This window comes from Martes martes (genome assembly GCF_963455335.1).
Source record: "Martes martes genome assembly, chromosome: 7".
In the NCBI taxonomy this organism is placed as follows: domain Eukaryota; kingdom Metazoa; phylum Chordata; class Mammalia; order Carnivora; family Mustelidae; genus Martes; species Martes martes.
In genome coordinates, this window is record NC_137894.1 from 116,241,459 (window position 1) to 116,264,731 (window position 23,273).

Sequence of the window (23,273 nt, forward strand, 5' to 3'; positions counted from 1 at the left end):
CCCTGACTGAGGCCAATTAATCAGGGAAAGGCCCCCTAGTCAACTCCCAAGTCACCACTGAAAGACACCCACTAACCTGTTGTGCCCATTTGCAAGTCTTGGGCAGTTTTTCCTGGCATCTATTTAATTACTAAGTGTGTCCTGCCCTTGGAAGGAAGTCATTTAATGAAAAGGGACCAATAATTCAAGTGCATTCAGACAACAGCTCATACACTTGGAACATTTTTTAAGCTCATAGCAAGATGTACGGAGAGCCCACAGGAGGCTCTTAAACGTCGGGAGGCTAAAAATATTCAACTCAAGTCGTAAATGTGTACTAACTAAGGATGTCACTTGCCCCTTCAGTCCCCCCAGGGGAGGCAACAGGCTAGTGGCCTTGCTATGCAGGCCGCAGGCCCAGGGAGAAGAAAGGTGGGGTGGGCGTTAGGGAAGCAGCTGAGTGCAGGAGGGGTTCCACATGGGATTTTATTTCTGCAGTTAAAAGAAAATACTCAAAATCAGGGCCCTCCATGTTAGGGGACGGGTCCTTGTGAACTAACATTCAGCAGAGTTGTGACCGCAGCCGGGCCTCGTGGGCAGTGCAGTGGGAAGGGAGGGAGCTCATGCTGTCCAGCCCCAGGCCCATCAGGCAGCCCCATGCCCCTTGCAAAGCTGGAGTCGCAAGAATTAGCCAAGAATCCCCTTCGTAGCTCAGCCCGTGGCTCGTGATGGCCCCACGCTCCATCTTCCTCTCGGTGAAAAGATAATCCTGAAACTGGCCTCTTCCCTTTTGCGGATTTGTTCTGAAAATAAAGATCATTTTAATTTTTAAAGAATTCTACTTTTCTAAGGCTGTAAGCAGAAATAGAAAATGCCCATGTTATGTTCCCAAAAAGCCCCCCACTCCCAGCCTCTCCGAAGCAGCAGGATTTAGGGAAGTCTTGGCCAGAAGCGCCGCTAACAGGAGATCCTCCCCAGGCTGGTTGCTTCCGTCCTGGAGCATTCCTTTGCCCGTACCCTGTTCAAAATGAGAAAATAAACCCATCAGCCTTCATGTTGCCAATTTTCCCTCCGTTCTCCACACCTCTCCCACCTCCCCACATTTCCTCCCACTTAGCAACCAAGAATATTGGATGTGAGGAGAAAAAAATAACAGAATTGGAAAGCTTTTTAAAAATACTTAACCAAATGCCTGGGCTGTGTCCATGCTTCCTCCGTTTCCTGAAGGATCCGGCAGGGCCAGAGAACCCTGGCTCCAGGCACAGAGTCTGGAGGGGGTGTGGGGGTGGGCGGGGGAGGACCCATCACCGGTTTGTGAAACTGCTCCCTCCAGGGACTCCCAAAGCCTTGAGGGAGGGGGAGAGGGGTGGTAATTGAGCAGCCCCTTATTAAGGAGCTTCCTGATTATTTTTTTTTTAACTTTATTTGTTTTCTCTGGGATATAAATAAATGTTTCTCCTGTAGGCCTTACCATTGCATAAATCTAGACATCCTCCCCAGTATGGTTAGGTTAGACTCTGCAGAAGAATGAAGCATAAAGAGGGGAAGGCTGCCTCTGGACAAGGGACGGCATACTTCCTCATTCTCCAGATAAGGCCAACTCTGGGTCCAGCAGCCTCAAGTTCATGATCAGGTCACGCAGGGTTCTAGAAGAGAGTAGAATCGCATGAACAAGTGCATGAGAAGCATCCCTGCTTTTAAAAAAAAAAAAAAATGCAATAAAAACTGGGCAGAGAGCATCCTGGTAGGTTTCTGCTCCCCCTGCCAGGGCTCTCCAATCACCCAGCCCCTCCCTGCTACACCCTGGGCTGGCACAGGCCTCCACTGCAGTGAGATGATGAGGCACAGGGGGAGAGCTGAGCAGTAACGGGTCATGTAGAGAAGAGACCGAGCTTTCGTGTCCCCTACAACTCGTTCCCTCTTTAGTTTTGCTTGAAGGAAGATCACACTGAGCTAGTCACTGAACCGAGCCTCAGACGACTCGCAGAGAGCGATCCACCTGCAGGCTGGGAATGCAGCTCTTGCTGCGAGCAGAATGGTGGGTGGCATTCTCTCGAGTGTACACTTGGCAAGGTGTGTGTCATTTCAGAAGCCTGGATTTATTTGCTGGGTCTGCAGTTTGACTTGCCTTTAGGAGAGAAAGCTGTCTCGTGTTTCGTCTCCTCTCTCTCAGTAAAAGAGCCAGTCCCTTCAGTTCTCGTGCCCATTGGCTCAGCTGCTCAGAACAGCATGACTGGGGACCAGGGCCTCACTGGAAGGTTCCGGCAGCCTCCCAGAACGGACAGTCAGTGTTTCAGCTGGGGATGGCAGCACCCTTCCCTGGGCCATCCATGTGGGCCTTATCTCCAGTCCCTAGATCAGCCTCTCGAGACCGCAACTCTTCTTTCCATTTTATAGACAATAAACAAGGCCAATACCTTGCCTAAATTTTCCCGATTAAATAAGCACTAGACCTCGGATTCAGGCCCAGGTCTGCGCTGACATCAGAGGCACCACGCACACCGCCTCTCCCAGTCAGCTACCAACTTCTTTCCCTTTATTTTTGTTTTCTGTTGTTCCCCACTTCTTTCCCATCCCCCTCGCCCCAGCCACGTGGACCATCTCTATCGCGGAGCCATGTGATCGGAAGACAATGTTTTCGTCCCCAGTCCTATCTCAATCACTTACTTACAGAGCACTTTAAGTTTTTATTTGTAAAAAAAAAAAAAAAAAAAAAAAAAAAAGATGCTTTCTTTACTCTTAACTTCAGTTGGAAGCTGGAAACCCCCATCTGGTACCGAATAGTCACCCGTGTTTTGGGAAGATTTTCTTTTTACAAAGCATGCCCCCCTTCCATCTTCCAAGCGGCCCCATAAGCAGGCAAAGTCACGTTCTTTCACAACCCATTTTACTGATGAGAATTGAGGGTCAGGGGTCTTGGGACCTTGCCTGGACTCTTGTTACTCAGCCATGAGGGCCCTGGAGAAAAATAGGCACATCCTCCTCTCCCACCTGCCCCGCTCTGGCCTCCCATCCCAGGCCTCTCTCTTCCATCCAGTAAATGCTTGCCAGGCGCTAGTTCAGAAGTGGGTAGGAGGCCAGGTTGCCACAGAGACCCCCAGGCCCTCACCCCAAGCCCACCACCAGCTTGCCTCTTGTGTTTAACAGCCTTTGCGGGCTGTGGAAGGTGGAGGATTTCCAAGAGAAGCTTCCAGTTTCCAGTATAACTTTACAGGACCGCCACAGGACTGTACTCTGAGTGTTCAATCCTGACGGCGAACAGAAGTCCCCTGCATGCGCCAGTCTACCTGTGGGAATATGTACAGCTTACATACCATGGATTTGGGGCTCCTGCCAGTGCCCTCCCCCTAAACCTTAGCACCACTGACTGGGAACGGTTTTCCTTCCCTTCCTGCCGTCCTCCTTCAGAGGCGCTCCTGGCAGCCTCTGGGCCAGGCACAGAAGAGGGGAGGTCACTGGGTATTGAGGCGGAAGTGGGTGGTCCATGCCAGGGCTCAAGCAGGGTCCCACAGGGAGAGAGGAAGGCTTTCGTGAGCAAGACTGGCCAGAGCGAGAGAGGTAAGGAGACTCAAGGGGTGGCCAGGGCCTCCCTTTGCCTCTTCCTCCATATCCTAGGGGTCATCACAAAGGCAAATCTTGATTGGTTAATACTCCACATCCTATAAACTTTGAACTAAAAATTGCTCAAAGCAAAATTCTCAATCAGTCACAGCATTCAGAGTGGATACAGGAGCATCTCCATTTTGAATAGTGAATTGTTGCTTGTGCACTGTTTTCAAAAGGAACTTTGAAGAAGAACCAAGGACTCTGCAGACAGTTTCTCAGCTGGTGGAGGGGAAGTAGTCATTACAACAGTGGGGAAGGCTCACAAATTGAGATTTGGGTTTTAGCAGCGGTTTCTAACATTCAGAGCAGGAGGCCCTTAACTCAGCTTCCCCACACCTACCATTGCACTAGAGGGCTGGGAATAAGTGGTCTTCGGAAATCAGCCAGCCACATTCACCTTGGTTGCGTGTTTGTAGGTATATGTGTTTGTAGGTATATGGATGTACGACAACATCTTCTGAATGTTCTGTCCATATGACCTCAGTTCAGCCTCACACCGCTGTGTGTGGGAAAACAATCCTTACCTTCATCTGACAGGGAAGACACTGAGGCACAGGGAGAGTAGGACCGGAGTGACCTACTTGTGAGGGACAGACAGAAGATAAGATCCCAGAGCCCTGGCCAACTTCCAGGACCCAGCAGAACACGTGACCGCTAATCCTGGGCAATGAGACTTGGTGAGATGGGAAAGCCTGGAGGGTTATGGCCAAAGCAAACCCATCAAAAACCCAGGTAAATCCTTTTTCTACAATGCCTAGCACCTTACCGTGTGCCCTAGAATCCCCAAGGCGATGCAAAAAATCACTATATTTTGAGATGACATCTTCTGAAAATCTCTGAGGTGGGGAGCCGTTAGAGTATTCGGATCATAACTCTTGGTAATATTTTTCCAATAATTATAATAAAAATACATACATGAACAGACCAGTGTGAGAAATATTCAGTCAGTAATGTGATTCATGAACATTTGCAGCTACTTTTATGTTGTCTTCTGCTCAGAGACAGTTACTGTTTCGCAGTTGTGGAAATAATTAATAGGACGGTTTCCCAAAACTGTGTATCCAAAGATGTAATAAGTATAGGCTGGCAGATAGTCTGTACTGAAGCAAGTTTCCGTCTGTTTCCTGTGGATTTCTCTAACTACATCACTGGACGTGGAAATTACAGCCTGTGAACCATATTAAGTTTCATACCAAATCTTGTTTGTACCGCTTTTAGCAACAGCTGCATACAGGAAGGAAATTGTGTCCCTTTATTATAGAATTTGAACTTCTTAACAAAAAAAATACCATGCCTAGAGACCCCCAATTGACAAAACAAAACAGCTTCAAAGAAAAGCATTATAGACCCAAACCTCATGAGACAGATGTGCTGCTTTTCAGAGCTTCTTGGATGGAATATCATGATAGAAGAAAAAAGAAGAATGCAACTGTTTTTGCTTGCAAGCTTCTTAGAACAAAACAATACCAGAGTCTGTAGGAGCGAAGGTCCCCTGTGTTTCATTCCACTGGGGCCCACGGTGGTCTCCCATGTGACTCCCCAAACAAATGGTGCCAAGCCTGCTCTGTAGTGGGGCTGGGGAGGGGGGATTCAGGGCAGGAAGCTGCCAGCCTGGGAGCTGGTGCCCGAAGCCTGCTGTATGTGCTGTGTGTTCGCAAGGCCCAGCATTCTCCGGCTTCCCACCACTGGACAAGCCAGATGCGGGTGTGGGGTGGTGCATCCCTAGCTCCTCCAGTGACCAGCAGCTCCCTATGTGATCTCGTGACTATTAGATAGGGACACAACGGAGGCCATGGCTGTGATTGCCCTTTGAAAAGTAGGAGCCAGGGGTTCTCAAATCTAGCTACACATTGGAGCCATCTGGGGAGCTCAGAAAAACGGCGACCTCGCCAGAAATACTGATGCATTTGGTCTGGGGAGAGGCCTTGGCATAAGGGTCTTCTAGAAATGCCCTGGGTGTCTTCCCTGGGCAGGGAGGGCTCAGCTGTAGACCGTTGATGTGTAAGACAATTCAAGGGCGGTGTGTTTATGGGCTTGATGAGTTCCAAGACTTCCTACACGGAAGGCCAGTCAGTTCTCCATTCGAGGGTGGACGGAGAACCTGGCTTCAGGTTTTCAGTTTTGTATCTTATAATGACACCAAAGAGGCTAAAATTAGCAAGGGTCTGTGGGTGTGGTTTAAGCGTGTTTGTGACGGTGAACATGGAAAGGGATCCCAGTCCCGGCCGAGCCAGGACACAGGATGCCTGGTAGGCAACGAAGAGGGGCTAAGGAGCGTCCCAAGCGCACAAAAGTTGTTACTGCACATCAGGGGTCGGCGATGGTTGATTCTGTGTCTCTCCCTCTGCCCCCTTTCCCATGACTGACCTCTGCAGCTGTGTTTTGCAGTGATTCTGGACGTGGGAGCAGCCTCTTAGATAGAACCATTGCTGACAGACGACAGCTTAACACAATTACTTTGCCAGACTTCAGCGATCCCGAGACAGGTGAGAATAACAGACCAGAGGGGACAGAGCGGTGTCCGCGAGCGCGTGGGGCCTGGCCCCGAGTGGCGAGTGGCGTGGGACAAAGACTGCCAGGGCCGGGGCTCGGAAATGCTCCTCACGCTAAGAGGTTAAACTCAGTCGAGGCACGTTTTCTCCAGTGTCTTTCCAAGTGTGTGTTCACAGTGGGGGACACGCTGGTGCCTGGCTGGCACAGTTCTTTGAGATCTTTCTATTTTACTCCATGCTCTCAGAGTCTCAAATTCAAGACTAAAATTAGACTTTTCACATCCCCATGAAGCTTCCCCTCTGCTTTTCGGTTTCTCCCTCTCTCTTTAAGTTTCAGATCTTGCTGAAATCAGGTTTTGATTTTTAATCAGTTGAACATAGAAACATCCCTCCCCCCCCACCCCGCCCCCAGCAAAAAGGCCCTTTAGGGACACAGGTGGGTCCTGAGCTTCTGATTCTCCTGTCCCCTGAGCAAATGTGTACAACCTTGTCATTTGCGTTTCCACATTTGCCTAAGTACAGAGGAGTCAATACGCCTCTGTCATTTTCAAAACTCCAAACAAGTAATTCTAATAGTTCTACCGACTGTTCAGTGGCTATTTGGAAAGAAGTTCCCCTCTGCTTCAGGCCTCAAAGGTAGTTCAAGAGCATGATTTGAAAGCTGGTGCTGTTGCTTCTTTAGCACCGCCCCCCCCACCCCCCCACCCCAAGAGGGCCTGTGTAAGGCTTGCTCTCCATCCGGGTGTGCCGCCTCTTTTCTGGCTGGTTTCATGAAGGGAGCTGCCAGGTCCCTCTCCTGACCTTGTGACAGTTCCCAGCCCCTGCCCAAGTCCTTCCAGAGAAAGCCAGAGAGCAGCCCACGGGTATGCGCAGCCATCTCCTGAAAAATCTTGGCCCTGGCAGGATGGGAGAGAGACCACCTCTAGAAGCCAGCTGTGCTCCTCGCCGAGCCCATGCCCACAGCTGCCTGCAGACTTCATTCCTTTGCTAGGCTCCCTTTGACCAAAGTTAAGGTCAGCTTGAGAAGTCTGATCCCAGGGCCCCGGGGCTCCCAGCTCAAGAGAGTGTTGGGTCTTGGATGCCACAAATTGCAGATCAGTGCAGATGAACAGGGCTGGAGGCCACTGCTCAAAATGCAGACTGACAAAGCCACAAAGAAACTCAGCCCCTGCAGTGACCTGCCCCCTACAATCCCAGCCGCCGGTCCTCCATGGACCAGCAGTCCTGGTGGGGGAGCCTCTGACTTTGCATAGCACAGCAGTCCTCCTAGAGACGTGATGGAACCTCCTCGTTGCTGGAAAGGGAGGACAGGGCCATAGGCTCTAGCCACTGCGGGGTGAGGCTGGGACACGGTCAGAGGGAGAAGGAGGTGAAGCTCACTAAGGCACCAGCAGCAATTTTGGCTGATTCAGAACAGCTGCCGCGTCTTCCCGGGGCTGTCTCCCCCCTTCTGCCCCCTCCTCAGGATCCCATGAGGACAGTCCTACTAAATTCAGACCCCTTTCCTTCCAGCTGGCCTGGACCTTAATTTCCCCTGCATTCCCAAGATTTGAATGCCACATCTCATTGAATACAGATTGTGGCAGAACAGAATCAAGGCCCTTGTTATTTGTTTTCCCCTTTGCCCCGTGGGACATTTCCCCTGGAGACTTCAGGAGTGTCCCCGGGCAGGTTAGACCTTCTGAGATGCAGGAGGGTCCAGGTGAGGTGTGTACAGCGCGGGGCGCAGTGAGGGCATTGCCGCACCCTGGTCCCTAGTGGGGTTGGGGTCTCTGCTCCGTCCCTCCCGCTGGGAGCCCAGGGAGTTGGAGTCGGGCGCTGTCACAGATGCCCTAGAACAACAGGACCACAGCACCGCCTCCAGGCCTGGCCACTGGCCATTTTACTGTTGTTGTAGGATCCCTGCAAGACGATTCCTGTAGGAATCGTCTTTCACCGGTCCTGCCCTCAGAACCCCCAATTATTGGTTTACACACCACTACCTACTTACCCAGGAGGCCAGGGAATCAGAAATGGGGAAGGCCACATTAGGAGGGCTTATCAATGCCAACTGGTTGTAAATGAGGGTAGAACATTCTGAAATGACGATTGAAATCAAAGAGACAAAAATGAGGAGGACGCATCTAAAAACAGAAAGCGTGCCTCCCTCTTGATTCCTAGAGCCCAGTTTCCTGTAGTTCAGCCCGGGGTGGGGCGGGCAGCAGAGGGCCAGCACACTCTCACTCGTACGCCTCTGTGGATGGCCTGAGTTGGGAACATCCCGCAGAGTCTAAGTTCTGATTCACAAGGTGCCGTAGAGAAGTTTTGCTCCCATCCCTGCACCTCCTTCTTGTTTTTTCCTGAAGGTAACCATTTTTATTAACGTTGTGGTTGCCCCTCCAGTGTTTTCTTCAAGCAAACAATCATAGATAAAATTTCCCATGTTCCCCTACGTCAAAATTAGCATAATGCTGTGTAGCTATGCCATCGAGCACCTGGCACTTTTCAGTTCAGCACGTCCGGAAGACCCTTCCATAGCCACCTGCAGAGAACGTCCACGTCCTTTACGGTAACGTGGTGTTCCGTGACGCAGGCTTCACACTCCAGGCTTCTCCATCACATCTTCCTCCTCTTTGCCACGGTCTTCAGTGCACGTGAGGGAGGAGGCTGGCCTGTTTTGAATAGCACTGCTCATTTAGGGAAGCAACTGGGCTATCGAGGAAAAGAGAAAAGGAACTTATCCAAGGCAGAAATGGTCCCAAATCAAAACAAAGTGATCGAGGTCGGCTGTGGTGTGAAAGGACCCAGCCCTAGCAGGGGACAGCTCGCTGATAGTATTGGTCCGTGCCCCACCTGGTGCTTCTCTCCTTTCCTGAATTCCCTAATTTAAAGGGCCTGGGCATCTGACACAAGCGAAGCCACACAGTGCTGGCATCCACAAGGACGTGGCCAAGGCCATGGTGAACCTCCACCACCGTGACCCTGTCCATTCTCCGTCACCCAGGGTGCAGATAGAGAGTCCTTTGTGAAGCCACAGGCCCTCTTGGGTCCCTTGTTTTTGTGTTCCAGAACTAAAATGTATTTCCTTTTTGTTTTTGTGTTTTTAATTTTCTGTTGTGGAAAATGTTCAAATATATCGCAACAGAGGCACCAATATAATGAATCCCCATGTACCTACCACCAGCTTTCAATGATTAGTATTCCTTTTCCATCATCTCTCCTGTCCCACACTTAGTTTTTATAGAGTATTTTAAGGCAAATCCCAGACATCATATTTCATATACTGAAATTTCAGTATAAATGTTAAAGGATAAGAACTCTTAAAAACTAGAAGCACAGTGCCATTATTATACATCTGGATCATTTTAAGATGCAGGCTTAGCATTATTGATTTGGGAAGTGGCTAATTAACTAGGGGTGGTTTTCTACCTCTGAAATTGCCCATTTGAACATCTATGGAATACCATAAGGGGAACTAGAAGCTTGGGACTTGCCCAGTCCACCGTGGCTAATGGAGTAGGTATGATTTCATTAAGTGGATGTGGCAAATTGAAAAAGCCCCAAAACAACATGATTTCCCTTCCGTGGTCACCTCTGGCTCCCCTTCCCCCACCTCTAATAGGTCCCAGCCTTGGAAAAAAGAGGAATCAGATAGAGTGACAGTCTTAGCGTTGAAGCTATGAATCATTGTCTTTTCTTAGGAATAAGTTGGTAGTTCCTTAAATAGAGGATGAGAAAAAATGTTTTTTTCTTCCTTTTGCCTTCAAAACAGGATGTGGAGTAAGGCGGTTTATCTCTAATCATTGGTAGATATTACCAGACACCTCACCAAAGCAAAATTATTCTCTTACCGTGAAAGTTTGGTCCATTGTGTCTGGGACAATTTTTCACTGGAGCCGTGGTTGTCTCCCTGTTAATGGATATGTCTCCAGTGGCGAGGCATGAAGGTGGTGGTGACAGCTTCTTTCCAAAGTGCCCAGCCTGTGCACCCGACTACAGGCCAGCTTAGAAAGCTTAGCCCTCCATTGTCACGATGCTGGGACTATGACCTATGGTTATACCTCAGTATCTCTACCTAGGAAAACCTTCACTTTCAAGTAAACTTTATATAAGTGCTTCTCATAAAAATTAAATCTAGAAATAGCCGAGGTCTGTACCTTTCCAACTGAAAAGTGGTCTCCTCTAGAATATCCTGGATATTGTAGGTTAAAGATGTATTATTTTCAGCGGATCATGCTGCCGAGTCTGTGCCCAGGTAAATCTGAGTTATTTTTATTCCGTGGTGTTGTTGCAGAACAATTAAATAACCAGTGGAAAAAAACAACAAATTTGTTTTCTTCGAAAAACACTTGTATTCTATTGTCCAGTAGAGGAATGATTGTGTATTACATGACCTCATTTTCTTTGCAGCTTATGTGAGTATATTAAAAGCTAGTTTATTTTTTCCTTTGTGTCTCTAAAGCTTTTTTTTTTTTGCCTTTATCCTTTTTTTTTCTCTCTTTCACTTTTTTAGTGTCAGATACCTCCTCCTCCTCCTCTTCTCTTTCAAGAACCGAATCTCCTCTCCACCTGTTTGTGTCTCCTCATCTTCGTTCTCATCCTAAACCTGACATCTTTGTGTGGCCCCCTGCGGCTCATTCATTCAATGACCCAAGTCCCCACCAGGAACCCTCTCTGTGTAAACATGGTTTATGGTTTTTCCTTTCTTGTTAGACCTGCTTCATTTGCCTGATGTTTCATTTTCTGATAATCTTCCTAACTGATAAGCTGGATAGGAAACTCCATCAAATTTATCGGAGAGGAAAATCTTGCCAGTTTGAAAATTCCAAAGCTGTGTGGGGCAGAAGGAGACATTGGTGCCCAAGTTCCAACCTCTTTTTTGAAAAGTGAAAGAGACCTGTTTTGAGCAGGATAAATAGAAGCTTTTCTAGACAATGCTTCTGGTTCTCGGCATACTTGTAGGCTTTCCTGGAGTTAATATACATGCATAAAAATCCCATTTTTTAAAAAAGGCTAATTAGAACATTTTGCACATAATTTATTTCTATGAATTTCTGATTTTTCTACTTACAAATTAATTCAACAAGCATACCGTGATCAAGGTGATATCATAAAGATAATGGTCATGAGCCCTTTAAATTTGTGGTTCTCAAACTTGACTGTGCATTAAAATCACACAAAAGGCTTTGAAAACTGCAGATCCCCTGAGCCCCACCCATAGAGTTTATGATTCAGTAGCCTGAGCTGGAGCCCAGGCATGTGGATTTACAGAGAACCCACTGAGGATTCCCGGGCCAACGGGTCAGGTACTACCTACGTCTTGAGAAACATGCTCTAAATTGTTCTCCATTTGCAAGGAAGGAAAATGTAGGATTTGTGGGAAAACCTATGACACTAGGCAGAGAAATTGGACAGTGTTTTAATCTAATCCTGCCTTTAAATAATACAAAAATTTGAAAGTCTGTTTTACGGTGTTCGGGGAGCTGTCCATTTAACAAACAAACAAACAGATTCCTGTATTAAAATGAAACACTGGTTGATCAGGTCCTTAAATGGGACCTAAATGTAGGTCTCAACAGGAGGGCCCAAGCCTGCCTTCTTTCACTCATTTATTCTATGTTCGCTTTTCCTGCAGTATTGCCAGAAAATTTAATCTCTGTATCCACGATTAACAAGGGCTCATCTCTGTCCCAAATGCTCAGTTATATGCTGAACAAAAGCTCCTGAAGGGAGCTGCTGCCAAAAAGAACTACTTTCTCTAATGGGCTCATCTTTCTGGTGGCTACCCTGCCATGTTAGACTCACACACACACGCAAAGTTGGGGCAGAAATGATGCTATCATCTAAAATAAGTCATCCAAACCAAGAAACGCTCTGGCTTTACTTCACTGCACAGTTAAGTGTTCTGAACTGGGCTTTCATGGCAATCCTGGCTTTATGAAATGCAAGGCGAAGATAATGTTTATAAACTGCTTATGTGGTTTTTAATCCATTTCTTAAAATAGACATTTTCCCTTTAATACAGTGCCCGCGGGCAACTGCCACCTTCTGCTTTTCCGGAAAAGGTGTTGCGTACGTTGCCTTTTGCCCAGTTTTCTGTCTTCAAATGGGATCTTACCGTTCTAGAACAGCGTGACAGATTCCTAGTGGCCCGGCCACTTCCGTTGCACAACAAACCCACCTACCTCTACCCCCGCCAGTGTTTATCTTGTCACATCCCAGAGAGCTCAGCGTTCCTTTAAACCTTTGAAGACTGAGATCCTCTCTGGTGAGACACCTGATACCCGATTAATTAGTAAATTGTTAGGGCGATGAGCACCCACTGGGCTTTCTGCTGAATGTGCTGTGTCCCAAGCAGGGTTCAATTGTTTATTCTTTGTGAAACTATGAGTCATCTCTTGCCCTTAGGGAGTGCCTCACAGGTGCCCAGGTGATGTGCCCGAGAATCTTTTTCTTGCCCATAGCTACCACATTTAGTTAGAGACGCATACTACACATTACCGATAGATATAAAATTTCTTGATTAGAAGTGTAATGAATTTGAATCCTGGCTCCTTTCCTGAGGACAGATATCCAAGGCCTGAAGTTCTCTGAATTTCTCTCTCCAATCCTTTGACTTCATAGGAGTGAAAACTAGCCCAAGTCTACAAACTATTAGAATCGTGATTAGGGTTAATGGTGGAAAGATCTGAAAACCGCTTGTTTGATTATTTTTCCCTTCCCTTTGGAATTTCCTGCCCTGGAAACAAAACACATTACATGGGTCGGTCAGCTTTCATGTGCTGGGTGAACATTTAAATGTAGAGGGGAATGCCCAGTTGGCCTTTCTTTGGTTTCAAAAAACAAAACACAAAAAACATTGTTAGTGGAAAAACATGTGTCACTCTTGAATTGAAATCTAATTTGAGACAGCCAGACTTACAGTTGGAAGGTTATTAGAACTCTATTTGCTTTTTTAGCCTTAATTTTGATTTTTCAAATGTTTCATTTCTTGGTTTTAATTTTTGATTTGATTTGTTGTTCCAAGGCAACTCTCCAGAAGTATACTTTCATGGTTTTCCCTCCCTTTTTTCAGTTAGTAAGTAGTTTACCGATCTATCTATTAACCTTTCTGAGGGTCTCCAGAATCACGCTTCCCTCCACCGTGGAACGTGTGTTGCAGTTGTGGATCGTGGGGAATGCTGAGATGACATGGGTGTGAGGCTGCCACCTGCTTGTCCACTCTGCTACCTGGGGCCCTTCTCTCCTGAGATGCTAATGTGTTCCCCCCACCTCCCTCTGACACGCTCCGCCCCCTCACCGCCCCGCCCCAACCTCCTGCAGCCTGGGTGTAAGCACTGGGGAGGCAGTACTTCTCTGGGAGGGACTACAGAAGGAGGCAGTGCAGGAAAGATGTCCGAGTCAGGCCTCCAGTGGATTGGCCACACACAACCCCCCCCCGCCCCCCACCCCCGTGCTGATCGGAAGTGTGAGATGCTCTGCCACCCCCGCCCCCCCCCACCAAGTGCAGGTCATCTGTGAATTTGGGGTAGAGGGAACCAGTTGAATCATGTAATTTTTTTCCAGTTCAACCATTATTGCTGTTTAGAAAAGCAATTCTAATAATTAATTTTCCTTAAAAAAGGTGAAACAGACTTCATAAAATTTAACCTGCATCTAACCAAACTGAAAGGACACTAAGCAGTTCCCCAGGCATAGGACTAATACTTTCAATTGTGTTCTTTTAAGGCATAAGTGAATTATTTTTCCAAGGATGTTTTCTAGACTGCAGATTCTCTGTGGTCAAATATTTTGGGGAAATATTGCATCTCCCTCTTAGAGACTGACAGTTCATACTGGCACATTAAAGGCTCTGAGAAGTCCTGCAGTTTAAAAAAGTCAAGGTTCTGAAGTTTGACCCATTGTTCCCCAGCTAATTTCATCATTTTCTCACCCTATGGAATCAATGTTCCAGGGACTGCATTTTGAGAAATGCTAATGTATGTAATAGTGAACCAGGCTATTTGAATGATCTGAGCATTTACTTCTTAGAGCAACTATTCCTCTCAGGGGAGCTGATTTCCCCCTCTGAAATCCAGGTCAGCTTAGATGACTTTATTTCTGGCTTTTGAAAGTGTCCTTACAAATAAAATATTTTTTAAATGAATAAAAGTCCGTAGTAGAAGAGAGTTATTTGGTATTGTCATCACATTAGGGTTTTAAGGGAAAAAAAGTTTCACTGCCAGGGTTCTTTCAAATCAAGCTCCTCAGAAACATTAAAAAGATTTGATTTTTTGGGGCGCCTGGGTGGCTCAGTGGGTTAAAGCCTCTGCCTTCGGCTCAGGTCATGATCCCAGGGTCCTGGGATCAAGCCCCACATCGGGCTCTCTGCTCAGCAGGGAGCCTGCTTCCCCTTCTCTCTCTGCCTGCCTCTCTGCCTACCTGTGATCTCTGTCTTGTCAAATAAATAAACAAAATCTTAAAAAAAAAAAAAAAGATTTGATTTTTCAGAAACTCAGGTTACACTAGAATCTTCAGGCAGCCCTCATTACTTACAGTGAGGCTCAGTGCATTTATACAAGGGACATAACTATCTTCCATGGAAACCACTCCAGTTCTCCAAAGTCAGGAAAGCTAGGTTCAAGGACCAGTTCTGCAGAAGAACCCAGGCAACTCATTTAATCTCCCTGCACCTTAGCCTCCCTATCTGTAAGGATGTCAGTTTACTAATCCTGTTCACACACGCCTTTATGGCGTGCCAGGAGCTCAGCCTGATCTCCAGGCCTGGGTCAGGTGCCCCCCCCTCCAAGTGACAGCGGGCAGCTGTGGCTCCCGCAGGGAGGTGGCCTCCGGGTGGTAGGAGCCCTATTGGGACACACTCTGTGCTCTCCACTCTCCACGTGGGCTGCTCACCACTCCTTAGACCTGGGGATCCCAGGCACCTCCATTCTTGAGCACTCTCGCAGTATCTTGGAGGAAAATGCGTGTTGACGTTTTATTTGCCTCTCCAAGAAGGTGCTAAAATCAGGAATTCCGACTTGGGTTCTTGGCTCAGTTTTTCAGATCACTGATTCCAGTGAGACTGCTGCTCTCTTTAGGAACTCAGAACCCCGGGGAAGAGAATCAGCAGAGTCATGACAAAACACACCTCTTAAATGAAATAAGGTTGAGAAACAAATTCAAGGTCGTTACTTTTTCACCCTTTTCTTTTGGCTAGCATTTCATTATTGACTTTGCATTTTCTGACATTTAATACTGTATCTCTCAATCAGGAAATGACTAGTCCGTGGGGTGTACATTTCACCCTCTGCTCCTGCTTAACAGAATAAAGTCAGGTTTTTAGAATCTGTGTATGAAAACATCACTCCAGTGATGACCCCACTGCTCTTGCGGGGTGGCAGTTAAAAAAAAAAATAAGCCTCAGTGATTCGAGGATGAAACTTTTCTTGCTATTTTAATGAAATTAAAATTAATTCTCCCCAATTAGTTCTGTGGTGTCTTTCTTTAAATGAGATCAAAGACAGTTTTAGGAGACTGACGAGGCAGTAATAAATGGCACTCAGATGGAAGTAAAGGAGTGTGTGTCCAGTAATGAAACTGTCACCCAAACTGGGGAGGCTTTTCCCAGAAGCTGCATTCAAAGACAAACGCAGCCTTCCCCCGGCACTTGAGTCCAGACGCACAGCCTCATGAATATGCAACAGGGAGGGTTTCTAGTGGAGATGAAAGCATCTGCCTGGTGTAGTCCTCCAGAAGGTACTGTCTCCAGCCCAGAGCCATGGCTCGGCTCGCTCTGACAGCTGGCCTCTTCCCGCATGCTTGCGAACGGCTTCCCGCCACGCTTCCCGTGTGCCCACCTGTCCCTGCCAACACCCGTCAGCAGCATGCCGGGTGCCCCCGCATGCCCACTGGTGGCCATAAACCCCAGTTCCCCCACCCCCCCGCCGCCCCCGCCTTAGTGGGCTCCTTCCCTAAAGCTTTCCCCGGGGAGAATATTTCCCCCCTTCAGGAGAAGACACATCCTGTCAGGTTCCATGTGCTTGATATTCTGTTAAAGTCACTTGGAAATTGTGATCTCGTCTCGAGACCGTGGGTTTGGCTGTCCTGACTTACTTGGCTGTCTTCATCTCTTTTCCACTCCGTGGAAAAGGGAACTGTCTCCTAGAACGGGGACCAAAGTTATTTATCAGAGGAACCCACAGTCAGGAGAAGCCCCATTGTCAGTGGGAATCAGGCAGGAACGGCAGGTGCCTGCCAAGCACTACGGTCCCACACCCTGTCACACTGGCAGACACGCTACAGGGGACGTGGCTGCTGTCACGGAACTGAAGATACGCCAGGGAGGAGCCCCCCCCACCCCAAACTCCACGTCAGGTTCCTCAGAGAAGCAGGACTGACTCCAGCAAAGATGGGAATTGTCCTATAACACCCGGGGGGCAGGGGGTGGGGGCGGAATGTTTAATGTTTGAAAAAAAAAAAAAGGTGTAGAGGCCAAGTGCCTAACTTGGTGCTTGGTGTGAGAGTGGACTGTCCCCCATCTTCAGAACAGAAGAGACAGTCCTCACTGGCTGCCGACCTGTGTCTCCTGCAGCCCCGGGGACATGCTGGTTCTTAGAGCCCAGGTGGCAGGTCACCAGGTCACCAGGCTGCCTGCAGTGAACAGTGCTGGACTGATTTTACTTTCAAGCCTTAGCTCAAGAAAGACGTTCTTTTCCTGTTAAAAGTGAAGAATCGTAAGCAGAGCTCTCTGGAAAGAATGCTTAGTCATTCGGACCGCTGTTCAGTATTCGGGGTCTTGAAGAGGGAGACCGGCGGCCTCTTCCTTCCTGTTTGAGTTGTTTGGGGGTGGGGGTGGACAGCTTCTCAGAACTGGGAGCTGAATAAAGTCTAGTGACAGATAATATCGAATCATTTCAGACCTGAGGGGCACTAAGTGTGGAGGTTCACCAGCCATCGGGGGCTGCTGAGTGCCCGCCCCTGAGTGGCTGTGTTTCTTTTCCGAAGAACGTGGGGAGCACAGGTGTCTGCTGCTATGGGGTTCGTCAGGGAGAAGGTGGGTGCCCAGCAGAGAGAGGGGACTTCGGGCACAGCCTCAAGGCCCATCATCCCAGATTCATGCACACCAGGCATCTGAGTTAATTCTGGGGCTGGGAAACCGCGAGCAGCCCAAAGTCCCAGCAAACTCGTGTGGGATATGCAGTAAAGGATTTTCGTTGCACATCATGTGACACTTGGCCCTTGTTCCTGGACGCTGACGCACGCCCAGGCACTGGGGGGTGGAGATCCATCTAAGATCTAGTCTAGCTATGACATGCTGGGAAGATACGGGGGAGAGGGAGGTGCATGCCCTTCAGACGAGAGCCGCTCACCCAGGGCCTCCAGAACAGTCAGGGCAGCGGGACTGTAGAGGGAGGCTCTGTGTTCAGGAACCATGCTCGAGAAAACAGGCCTAGTCGGACATAACCACGCCCTGTCATCTCTTACGCCTTATGCCTAACGAGATTGTAGCCTCCGAGATCCCTCTAAATGGTGAGATGGGGTTCACGTGCGATGCCCCCCGGGCGGTCTGTGTGAGGTCGAGCACAGGTGTGGCGTGCTCTGGAGAAGGGATTTTCAGAAAGGCTCCAGCTGCACCCGCAGTCTGAGCCACGGCTCCCAGTGTCCCGTGTGTGGCAGGGTTCCTCAACGCGCCTCCGCGCACGGTAGCAGCCTGGATCGGGAAGCCTCGGGAGGGCTTCGGAGCTCAGACTCACGGCTTCCTGAGGTCAGTGGCCTTGGTTCTGGGTCCCATCAGCCATGGGGAGCTGCCCATCCAGTTCCCAGGTCCTCTTTGCTGCTTCCCTTCCCCCACAACCCCTCCAGATGAAAAGCGTGGATGTAGGGATGAGAACACTTCTTCAGGCGGCACTTTGCCTTTGGATCAGGGGTCCAAGACCACATTTTCCTTTGGGCATCTGGGTGGCAGAGAAGAGAAAGCAGTTGGCTTGAGGAGGTCCGGATCAGCTCAGCGCCAGGGCATCTGAAGCCCCCTGGAGCATCTGGACAGTTAGCTCACGGAACCCGGACTTTTCAGGCGTGCCCTCAGCTGCCTGCACCCACTCTCGGTTTGGTTGGCTTTGCGGTGGCTTTGCAGAGCCTCCTTGCCCTGTGGTTGAGGGAGTTGGGGGAGCACAGCAGCTGCTCGGCCTGCAGGGTAACGACGGCGATAAGCACGTCTCGAATTAATGTGATAAATAAGAGATGCCCAACAGCCGGGCACTCTCCCCGGCTTACCTCTTGAACCTGATTACATGGAGGCTTATCCCTCTGGAGTCTTGGATCTCAAATGAGAAATATATCTTCTATTCCTCCCTCTGATTCCTTTTTTAAGCCTCAATTTGTCCATTTCCCTTAGGATAATAATCCCTTCCACCCCCACGTACACTGTGGGAATACATTTGCTTTAGTGAGAAAGACAAGGGTTGCCTTAAAAGAAAAAAAAATGTTGGTAAGAACTAGCATTTCTAGTTGTGTACCTACTTAAACCAAAATCTATTTTGATAGAGGATCTATTATCTGGCATTCACCGTTTCAGTCCTATGAGACAGTCAGTTAAAAGCTGTTTTGTTTCTGTTTTGTTTTTGTTTTTTTAAATCAGATATAACCATTCTGATTCTAAGATGTTTATTTTTTTTCCTCCAAATTCTAATCCTATGGAAGAATTTGACTGATTGTATTATTGCCAGGAATAGTAGAGGTTAACTATTCAGTAATGTTGCCCTTATTATTAGTCAACTGCTATTGTTAGCCAGTACCTAAATGCTCTAATACTCGTCCCTAGTTTAGAACATGAAGGGTTCCTGCCCTTGGGAAGCATGTGTTAAAAAGGGATAAGCTAGGAGGGAAATCCACAGTTCCCCTCCATATTTAAATGGCTTGGTTATATTGGAGATAGGGAAAGTCACAGAGTGAGGTACAGTGTATAACCCTACGATGTGCCACAGTCATCTGCAGTCCCGGCGGCTGGAGGTGAGGACAGCCATGCTGAGAAGCCCTTTGAGACAGTGAAGGTTCTGGCCCCTGAGCCCTTGTTAGGCCAGGAGAGTAGAGCACACAGACATACTTCCAAAAGAGGGGACCGACCACTCTCCTCCAGATTGCAGCCCGTGACATGTCTGTCAACAGAACTCATTCATTCTGCAAGCATTTACCTAGTACCTCTCATGGGCCTGGCATTGTCAGCCTCCGAAAGCACCTCGATGTGGGGCCTGCCTCCGCGCAATCTAAGAGGAGAGACAGTGACATTAACAGAAAACAGTGTGGTCTGTGCAGTGGGTAGCCAGGTAGCCATATTCACAGGGTACTGGAGGAGCACTGAGGACCCAAGGCCCACCTTCTAACGGGCGTGACAGGGAAACAAAACGGAAGGTTCACGGCAGCCTTCCTGGAGGGGGTGGTAGCGGAGCTGGATGTAGAAGCTAGGTTCAGAGTTAGACTACTGTTCAAGTCCTACTTTTGCCACCCACTGGGTGTACAGCTTTGGATAAGTTCATAAGCTCATTAAATCTCAGCTTCATTATCTAAAGCATGCAGGTAACACCGTTAGCCGCCTCACAGAATTGTTCAAAGGTTAAATGAAATAATAAATGTAAAGTGCTCATCGGAGTGCCTGAAACCTGCCATGGCATGTAACTAAAACTGATAATGACTACTGTCATCATTTGCCAGACCTTATTCACAGGGAAACACGTTATTACGTGAATAATTAGTTACTGAGTTGTGTAGAGCTGTCACGAAGAGAAGGGACTTTAACAATAGTTCTGATTAATTCTTTTGCAGCCCAAATAAAACAGTGAATCCAAAAATCAAAATTAACCCCTCCGAAAGTCACAGGTCCTCATAGCAAAGGACCCATAGAAACTAGGAGAAAAACGGGTAGAATTTTTGTTTAGTACTTGTTCATTATTGTTAGTTGCAAATGCATTAGTGACTAAATATTTTAAGTGTTTCTCAGTTTTGATTTCCAGTGTGGCAAAACATCAGTGGATACAACCATGTAAGCAGAATCTCTGGGCGGAGTCTCGGGAACTCTGCAGAGTCTATAAAAGGATCCTGAGACCAGGAGAATTGAGAACCAGTGTTCTAAGGAACAAGATCTTCCTGGAACGCTGTTCCCCTTGGGCTGCAGGGAAGCAGGGAAGCGCATGCTCCCTGCCTGGCGTGTGTAGAAGACGCCTTCAGGCTTTTTAGACCAAATGTTAATAACAACTGCTTTCTGTCTCTCCCAGTGGGTGCCTCTCAGTCTTGGCCACAGAGTAGAATCCCTGGAGTGATTCGCAAGAGGCCTACCCTTACAAAACTCTTGCAAGAGTTAGGGATTCGGTTCACCTGGGCCCAGCTACAGCATCGTGGTCTTTTAAATCCCCAAGTGATTCTGATCTGAAGCCATGGTTGAGAACCACTGTTCCAGGTGGTCGGTGAGAAGGTGAACTGGCCTGGTGACGTCACAATATAGCAACAACAACCTTGTTTATTTAGTTGAAATTTAGCTGCTGCTAAAAGTCTCAGGAAAACTGTATCAAATCCTTGTTCTCAAAGTTAAAATATTTCTTTTACATAAAAAAGTCCAAAACAAAACAAGACCCCCCCAAAAAAATCGATAGCAGTCTAATCATTTTGCTGTTTTGATTTTTTTCTTTTTTCTTTCTTTTTTTTTTTTTTTTTTTTTTTTTTTTTTGAGTAGTCAGACACTCTTTGTCTAAGCGAGGGTCAGTCCTTAGCGGAACTTCCTGAGTTCTGGATCATGATGGCAACGGCTGGTGTCTTTTAACTGAGCCTCGGGCTCCTCCTCCCTGTGGCCTCGTTCCCTCTTCAGGACTCATTGGCCATTCCCAGAGGCGCCCTCCTCTCGCTGGGCCCCGTGGGCGCTCTGTGTGGATTATCCACCGAAGGCAGATTCCCAGTCTGCTTCCGTCCGCCTCCTGTGAGCCCCCTCCAGCAACCCCCCGCTGAAGGATGTGACAGTATTCAGAAGTACCCATGTTTCCTTCATGTTGGAACAGTCAAAGCACAATACGGGTGGCTAGCCTCTTGCCGCAAATACTCTCAAGATGAATCAATTGTGGTGCATCTCAAAGCCCCAACAGAAAATATTTTTATGCTCACAATTGCGTCTTATCCAGAGTATAACCAGCTCCGGTTTTCTGGAGTGTTCAGCGTTTGTCTTTATCGATTATCACTGTTTGAAACCTAATGATAAGCTGAGAGTCACCACTCACCATGTCGGAACGTCTCTCTCCATGGTACCCTCACAATAAATTAAAAATGAAGAATGTGGCCAGTGATATAAATATCAACCGTTCGCAGTTTGAAATAACTGAGATGCCTGCTCTCAGCTCCGAGACCACACCTCTAAGAGGGAGTGTAGGGGAGAGGTGAGGACCCAGCCCCCTGATCAGGGAATGGTCTCCAGCCACCAGGCCTTATAGATGGACAAGTAAGGAGGAAGGAGGCATTTGATTTCTGAATAGAAGTTCCTTTACCTGCTTTCTTTGACTAGTAGATGTGCTTGGTCTGCTCATCTCCTTAGCCATTTAGGACAAGTTTTGACCCTGAGGCTCATCGGTACCACTCCTGAGCCCAGGGGCGTTTGCTGTAGTCTATCCTCCTAGTTCAGCCTTGACAATGGACATCTGCTTGAATCTTGGGCAAACGTGTGCTCTTCCTCCTATCCTTAGGTCGTGTCCTAGAATGTGGTTCCAAATCTAGGGGTGTTGGCCCACTCTTGAAGGCCAGGGAGAGGACTGGCAAGTTGCTGGGTTTGTCTTAAGAATGGCCTTCTCCATCCCCAGGAGGCAAGGCTGACTCCTGCCCTGCCCTCTGGTGGTTTCTAGGCTTAGACCCGGCCAGCCGTGTTCTGTCACTTCCCTTTGTGGTCCTTCATTTATGCCACGTTCCAGCATGAGCGTCACAGCCGTGTGTCCAGCTCTACCCCTCTCCTGCCCCCGAACACTCGCACTGTCTTAGACTTGGCTCCCGGATGGAGCACTTCCCCTAGCATGTGCTCTGGTTGTTGACTAAAGATTAGCTAGAGCGGAGGACGGAAACTCCCGTTCCAGGCCGTAATGCCTGTCTGTATTTCATGGACATCCAACTCGGAGACACCATGGGGGAAGGAGTGTGTGTTCGTCTCGAACTTGTGTCTGTGTGCGGGAGGAGGCGGGTGGATGGCTGGTCGGGCAGGTCTGTCCTTTTACTTCTGATGCCGTCTTCTCGAAAACCCCCCACAGGCTCTGTCCACGCCACATCCGTGGCAGCATCCAGAGTGGAACAGGCACTGTCAGAAGTGGCCTCGTCTCTGCAGAGCAGCGCCCCCAAGCAGGGCCCGCTACACCCCTGGATGACGCTGGCGCAGATCTGGCTCCATGCAGGTATGGCTCTGCCCCTCCACCCCCACCCCCACGGCCATGCCAGATGCCGGGGGAGCCTGTGGGTGCTCGCCTGCTTACCTATGATCCCTTTCTGGAGGGTTTTTGAGAAATCAAAGCAGTCACGGGTCAGAATGCCACAGCTGCTTTGCAGGAACCATGAGTTCCTCTGTGTCTCCCCATCGTGCCCCAGAACCTGTACAGAGCAGGCAGGCAGCCAAGATGACCCGATTGGCCTCTGAGGGGCCCAGGGAGGTCACTGGGTGGGATGCCGGCTGTGTGCCCTCAGCAGGAGCCAGAGAGCGACAGACACTGAGGCTTGCTTCGCAGGGGGCACAGCACAGCAGGGTGCCCCAGGCTCAGAAGTCCAGAAGTTCTGTCCTCTACCAGCTGTGTAGACGGGAGCAAATTGCTTCACCTCAGCTGGGGCTTCCTCATCTGGGGGGGTGCCAGGGGGGCGGGTACTAGCACCCACCTCCTGGGGTTGACGAGCTGGTACCTGGCGCATTTCGCGGGGATATCTAGAGTCCCTGGGAGAGGGAACATGTGTGTCGATGACTCAGAGGTCTTCATCAAACCCCGGGAAGGGGCAACACTTTCAATGTCCCTGCATACCCCCCACCTGGCACTCCTGTTAACCCACAGAGCAGGGAGAGGGGAGCAGCAGCCGCAGAACTGGAAACCAGCCCAGCGAGCAGAGAGGACCGCCCCTCCTCCAGCTTCACACGGGTGCCGCTACTGAGCTGAAAATCCCCACGATCCATCCCACAAGTGGGCAGTGTAGCGAGGAGAACCCCACTAGGCAGAGGCTCTGGACAAATGGTTGCTGGTG

The 23,273-nt window shown here is 48.7% G+C and overlaps 1 protein-coding gene across 2 annotated transcripts in view; it reads left to right on the plus strand.

Annotated features, from left to right (window-relative positions):
• TTC7B (tetratricopeptide repeat domain 7B) overlaps positions 1–23,273 on the plus strand; it is a 248,850-nt gene that overhangs the window by 183,447 nt on the left and 42,130 nt on the right. Inside the window, exons 17-20 of one of the 2 annotated variants that reach the window (XM_080807351.1) lie at positions 5,974–6,071; positions 10,570–10,734; positions 13,084–13,134; positions 22,304–22,444. In XM_080807351.1, the coding sequence (XP_080663477.1) occupies positions 5,974–6,071; positions 10,570–10,734; positions 13,084–13,134; positions 22,304–22,444 (455 nt within the window). The remainder of the gene's footprint in view (positions 1–5,973; positions 6,072–10,569; positions 10,735–13,083; positions 13,135–22,303; positions 22,445–23,273) is intronic. The other variant, XM_080807352.1, reaches the window with a different exon arrangement.